Source organism: Tenrec ecaudatus, chromosome 18, assembly GCF_050624435.1.
Source record: "Tenrec ecaudatus isolate mTenEca1 chromosome 18, mTenEca1.hap1, whole genome shotgun sequence".
Taxonomy (NCBI): Eukaryota; Metazoa; Chordata; class Mammalia; order Afrosoricida; family Tenrecidae; genus Tenrec; species Tenrec ecaudatus.
In genome coordinates this window covers 2,023,485-2,029,756 of record NC_134547.1, presented here as the reverse complement: position 1 = coordinate 2,029,756, position 6,272 = coordinate 2,023,485, and the positions used below count along the sequence as shown (strand labels likewise).

Below are 6,272 nucleotides of genomic sequence, written 5' to 3'. Positions count from 1 at the left end.
TCAGACTGCTAGCAACAGTGAGACATCCTCCCACCCTTATGTTTAAACCCATTGTTGCAGCCGCCAAGTCAGTCCACTCCACTGCTGGTCTTCCTGGTTTTCACTGACTGTTCTACCAAGCCCTTCCAAGGACTGGGCTCTCCTGATAACAGGTCCAAAGTATGTGAGAGAAAGAAGTCTCCCGTCTTCGCTTCTAAGAAGCATCTGATCCTGGTTGTAAAGATGAACCTGTATTTCTTTTAGATCTTGCCCTTAATGATTATTATTTCCCCCCAACGGCCTTATTGGCACACAATTTACATATCATACAATTGAATAGTTCAATCCTCCAATCACCTCAAGGGGAGTTGTACCATCAGCACCACATCCATCTTAGAGCCTCCCCCCAACTGCCCCCACGCCATGGCTAAATCACCCCCAAACTGAGTTGTACAATCACAACCAGTTCTAGAGCCCCCCCCCCAAGTCTTCAGTATTTATTCCTGAAATCCCCTTTCCCTCCTTATGGCCCACCCCTCACCCCTCCATCTCCTATAACACCTGTATCAGTTATCATTAGGCATCCACTCCTGCTGGGCCTCACAGCTGGGAAACCCAACAGAAAACCATGAAAAACAAATCGCACCAAGGTGGTAAGGATAAGATCAGATTAGTAGAAAGACCCCCCCCAAAAAAAAATACCATTCATGTGCTAGAGGCAGAAGGCCCCCAGCAACATTCCCAACAGACCCTGTAATGTATTTGTTCACTGCTGTCGTTTTCTCCCCTAGATGAGAAGTCCCACGGGGGGGGGGGGGGCAGACAAATGCTCGTTGGACGACTAAAGTATGTGTCTGTGTGTCTGTCAGCCCTCAGGTTCCACATCCTGTGTCCAGGGCACCAGTCGGGACCCTGGAGCCGGAAGAGGGGGAGTCAGCAAGAGGCTTTGGTCTGCCTCCTGCAGCCCTCTTGGAAGCCCAGCCTCTCGGAGACATGCAGAGCCTCAAGCCCGAGCAGCTGCGGGGACTGCTGGAGCCAGAGCGCGCCACCACGCTGCTGCCTCGCGAGAGCCGCACCTGGGAGAAGCAGGCCCACCCCACCTTCACCAGGGACTGGGAGGCCGTGGATGTGGGGGCCAGCAGCTTCGACAGCGATGAGCGAGGTGAGGGGACGGGGTCCCGCAGAGCTGGGGGGAGGATTTAGCATGCGTTCCTTGACTCATTCACTCCACAGATACGTAGGGAACAGAGTGGTGGCAGTTTGAACCCGCGGCCACTCGTGCAGAGAAAGGCGCTGGAGGAAGATGCAGCAGCCTGCTGCCCTAAGCACAGTCAGCCTCTAAACCCTTTGGGGGCAGTCCTGCTCTGCCCTCCAGGGCTGCCAGTCAGAACCTACTCACAGCTGTGGGCTTTTTGTGAACGATTGGCGGCAGTCGCAAGAGCCCTGGTTTGGTTGCTCAGTGAACGATTGATGGTCAGACCCACCCAGCAGGTCCTGGGGAGAAAAGTCCTGGTAATTCGGTCCTGCATAGAAGACAGCCTGGGAGACCTCTCGGGGTCAGATGGAGTCTGCCTTGCATGGTCATTGTGAACAATAACCGGGTCTTATCTACTGTTGCAGTAGCTGGAATGGCCCAAGTGGGGGGGGGGTGTAAGGAAAGGCATGCAGTTTCTCACAGTTTAGGAGGCTAGAACTCTGCATTCAGGGTGCTTACTCTAGGCCAGTGGTTCTCACCCTTCCTCAGACCCGTGACCCTCGTGTGGTGGTGACCCCAGGCATAAAATTATTTTCGTTGCTACTTCATCACTTTCATTTTGCTACTGTTATGAATCGTCGTGTAAATATCTGATATGCAGGATGTATTTTCGTCGGTACAAATTGAACATCATGAAAGTATAGTGAAGAATCACCAAAACAATATGTCATTAGACATGGTGAAATATTTCCAATGACAAATAAATGAAATTTTGTCTCAAAGCATGATGTAGCTTAATAGAACATCAGTAAACTACATTGCTATATTTTGGGACAGTATGCATAAAAAGCCAATGTCACGATTCCAAAACCCATCAGAAATAGGTGTTTTCTGATGGTCTTAGGTGACCCTTGTGAAAAGGTCGTTTGACGCCCCCCCCAAAGGGTCACGACCCACAGGTTGAGAACCGCTGCTCTAGGCGAAGCTCTTGTGCTCCCATTCCTCCCTCTGGAGATCCGCAGGCATCATTTATCTCACGCCCCACTTGTGCTTGCTCGCATCCATGTCTTTCCGGTTACGTGTTCCTAATCTGCCCTCTCTTTTGTCTCTTTAGTCCTCTGTTGTGTTTCCATTCAGTGAACGTTTGCGCAGTGCATTGGGTGCCTGTGTCACCACTTCTATACAGATTGTCCGCTGGCCTTGCCTATGACGTTCACGGTGTGCTGGAACTCTCCTGGTTTCCATCCTCTTTTGTTCTGTTTCCCACCCACCCAGCTTCCCCGTCACTTCCTTGCCTCGTTGCTTTTGGGCCAATGCTGGGCCTCCTATAGTCCACTGCTGAAGGGACACATGACTCAGGGCCAGTACAGCTTGGGGTATAAGCCCATCTAGTGTCTGTCTGTGAGGTGACCTCTGGTACCATTTTCCATTTAGATTTCAAAGGACATCTTAGGACCATCATCTCAGGGATTCCTTTAGCCTCTACTGCAGCGGTTCTCAACCTGTGAGTCTCGACCCCTTTGAGGGGTCGAACAACCCTTTCACAGGGGTCGCCTAAGACCATCGGAAAACACATATTTCCAATGGCTTAGGAACTGAGACACCGCTCCTCTATCTGTCTCCAGTGGCCCACCCACATGCAGATACGCCCACATACAAGTACCGGCGTGAAGACTGTTACCCATGCTACACCATGCTTCAAGACAAAATGTCATTGATTTGTCATTAGAATTACATATTTCATACTTTCATCACTATGTTTTCTTGATGTTCCATTTGTAACAATAAAAACACATCCTGCCTACCAGATATTTATATGACGATTCTTAACAGTAGCAAAATGACATAGATGAAGTAGCAACGAAAATAATTTTATGGTTGGGGGTCACCACCACATGAGGAAGTGTATGAAAGGGTCAAGGCATTAGGAAGGTTGAGAACCACTGCTCTACTCAGTCCAGTAGGTTCGTTTATGTCTTTATTTATGAATTCATGAATTACTTTGAGTTCTGGTTGACATTTGTCTCCCATCCTCTCTGGAACCTCCTATTACAGCGTGATAGGTAGGTATTGTCAGTCACTCATTTTTCTGGTGTCAAGTTAGAAGAGGTCATGGCTCATGTGGGCTACTTGTCCTTGGGCTAGCTTCTTCCTCTTGTGTTTGCTTTCCTTCATTCTCTTTTACTCCTGATGAGTCGAGACCAGTAGTTGTCCTCTTCGCAGGCCCATCACTAGCTTTTAAGAACCCAGAAAAGGGCATAGACAATGAACTTTGTGTACCATGTGGTACCAATGCGCTGTTTCCCCAGAAGTCTATGGTGAAGAGCCTTCAATCTCAGTAAACCAAGCCTTTTGAGCTACTTGGCTGTGTCTGGGAAGTACCCGTGTCTGTGTCCCCTAGAGAAAGGACAGTAGTGCCGCCCATTTCACAAGGGATCAGATGGCACCGCACACCAGGTGACCCGTAATAAGTCAACTGTCCAGGTCGTAGAGGAAACAGCACCAGGATTCAGGTCGATTTATTCATCAATTCTCTCAGCTTTATGCAAACCATATGGGCCAGAGTGGCATGGGGGTAAGATAGGATGTTAGCAAGAAAGAGGTAGGATGCCAGGCAGAAAGAGCAAGAGGTGCCCACTCTCCACCCGCTGCTGCCCTAGCTACTCACATGTCCTTTCCCCTTCCACACCCGTCTCCACGCAGACCTGTCTTCTCAAGAGGCTGCCCTATCCCAGGACTGGAGCTCAATGGATGAAGACGATGAGTCAGAAGACTCACAGGTCAGTCGGGGCTCCTCTCTTCATTCATCTGCTGTTGCAACCTGACGACTCAGGGACTCCTCGGGGTTGCCTCTAGATGTGTGGAACGTTCCTGCCCCACAGCAGACTGAGGAGGGAGGAGAGCCCCCCGTGGGTTCCCACGGGGAACAGGTGCCTTCCTGTGGTAGCCGGGCGCGGAGGAGAGTGTGTCCGTGTGCTGTGTGTGCCATTCCAACCTGGGAGGTGGGTGCCCAGAGAGAGGAGCTGAAGACATTGCCGTTGGAACCACAAAAGATGTGGAGAAGTGGTGTGGGGGGAAGTGCGGAGGAGGTTTTAATGTGTGTGTGTTTGTGTGGTGGTGGTGGGGGGGGGTGATATTAGGATATCAAAGAGCCCTGGTGTTGCTGTGGGCTCTGTGTTGGACTGCTAGGCTCAAGGTTCAAACCTACCAGTTGCTCTGTAGGAGAACGATGGTAAAGACTGGCAGTGTTGGGAACCCTCTTACCATGCCCATGTGAGTTGACATCAATTCCTTTCTGGTATTAGAATATCTAGTAACTGTAGTGGCACATCAGTGATGTACACCGGTGGCTAATAGGAAGGTTAGTGATTTGAACTTGGTGGAGAAAAGACTTGCCTATCTTCTCCCAACACTTAACCCCAACCCCACTAGGGAATTCTTTGGGGGCTGTTTGAGTCTCCACGAGATAGAATCAACTGAATGGTAGGATATCTGTTTGGGATGTGCACAGTTGAAGATGACTGTTCGCTATCCAAGCAGGGAAGCAAGAAGACATGTCTGTCAGTTAGTGGCCAAGAGAGAGATGGGGTCAAGAAATGTGTGTGTGCGGTGTGTGTGTGTGTGTGTGTGTGTGTGTGTGTATGCTTGTGCACGCTTGGAGGCCATTGGAGGACGGATGGTATTTAAATGTGCGAGACCTTAAATGTATTCACGATATGTTGAAATGCTCATAGATGGACCATGATTCTGAAACTTCCTATGTGAGTTCATAGGAAGGAGCCCCGGTGGGGTGCTATATGCTGGGTTGCTGATCTCAAGGTCAGCGATTCAAAACCATCTACTGTAGCGGCTCTCAACCTATGGACTGCGACCCTTTCACAGGGGTCTCCTAGGACCATATCTCCGATGGTCTTAGGAACCGAGACACTGCTCCTCTAACTGCCTGCAGGCGGGTCCGCCCACATGCAGAGACGCCCACATATAGGGTGGGCACCACATGAAGAACTGTATTAAAGGGTCGTGGCATTCAAAGGTTGAAAGCCACTGATCTACTACTTCTTGGGCGAAAGATGAGGCTTTCTGTTCCCATAAAGAATTAGAGTCTCAGGAACCTACAGGGCCACTCTACCCTCTCTTATAGGGCTGCTATGAGTCAGAATTGACCGGATGGCAGTGAGTCAATGAGTTTGATGGAAAAATTAGCCTCAGTGCCAACCAGAATGTCAGTGGTTGGATCCCATCACCTGAGTCTTGGGACAGAAATATGGCAGTCTTGGAAACCCTAGGAGGCAGGTTTACTCTGCTATATAATATCTGATTTTAGTCGATAGGGATGTTACTTACTTTTGTATAGGGGTATTTATCTTATATCCAGCCACTGCATTGTGGTATAGAGATTTCTATTCAGCTAGTTTTTTCGTAGATACACCTTCTAATTCCCAACCACAGAGTTCCATTTTCCTCTAATTAACAATGGACCATTTTCTTCCCAATACTTATACTTCCCCCCTCCCCCTTCTCTGTCTCTCTCTTTTTGTTTCAGGGCTTTGTGGAGTGGTCAAAGGCCCCGCAGCAGACGACCATAGTCCTGGTAGTGTGCGTGCTGTTTTTGTTCCTGGTTTTAACAGGGATGCCTATGATGTTCCACATCTAATGGTGAATGGGGGCTGTTGTTCGGAAACAGACGCTGCCCTGTGTCTGTTAAGGAAGCAGCCTGGTGACAACGGTCAGGAATGAGTATTGAATCTTATCAAATGCCTTTCAAACATCCGTCAGATGATTTGTTTGTTTTTGTCGGGTTGGTCTTGGCATTCAATCTGTTGCTGCGAGGTTGAACAGGACTATATTTCATCTGACTTAAGACCTTATGGGCTCAGAATGAGATTATGATCATTTTTTTTAATACTGTGGGGGAAAGAAACCAGCCCAGAGGATGCATGTAGTAGGGCAAGCGTTATTGGGCTGCTAGCCACAAGTAGGTGGTTCAACCCCATCAGCTGCTCTCAGGAAGAAAGATGAGGCTGTCTGTTCCCACACAGATCCACTTTCTTGGAAACCCCCTGTACTATTGGTTTGCGATGAGACCGCATCGCCTCAG

The 6,272-nt window shown here is 49.2% G+C and overlaps 1 protein-coding gene across 1 annotated transcript; it reads left to right on the top strand.

Moving 5' to 3' along the window:
- Positions 1 to 972: 972 nt before the first annotated feature.
- Positions 973 to 5,828, top strand: SMIM17 (small integral membrane protein 17). Its single transcript, XM_075537696.1, has 3 exons — positions 973 to 1,141; positions 3,878 to 3,954; positions 5,718 to 5,828. The coding sequence occupies exons 1-3, from the start codon at positions 973 to 975 to the stop codon at positions 5,826 to 5,828; spliced, it is 357 nt and encodes a 118-aa protein (XP_075393811.1).
- Positions 5,829 to 6,272: the final 444 nt, after the last annotated feature.

Excerpts from the sequence above, each read along its gene's own strand:
- SMIM17 (XM_075537696.1), top strand. The coding sequence starts at position 973 with ATGCAGAGCCTCAAGCCCGAGCAGCTGCGGGGACTGCTGGAGCCAGAG. Across the intron at positions 1,142-3,877 it reads CTTCGACAGCGATGAGCGAG|ACCTGTCTTCTCAAGAGGCT; the intron begins GTGAGGGGACGG and ends GTCTCCACGCAG. Across the intron at positions 3,955-5,717 it reads ATGAGTCAGAAGACTCACAG|GGCTTTGTGGAGTGGTCAAA; the intron begins GTCAGTCGGGGC and ends TTTTTGTTTCAG.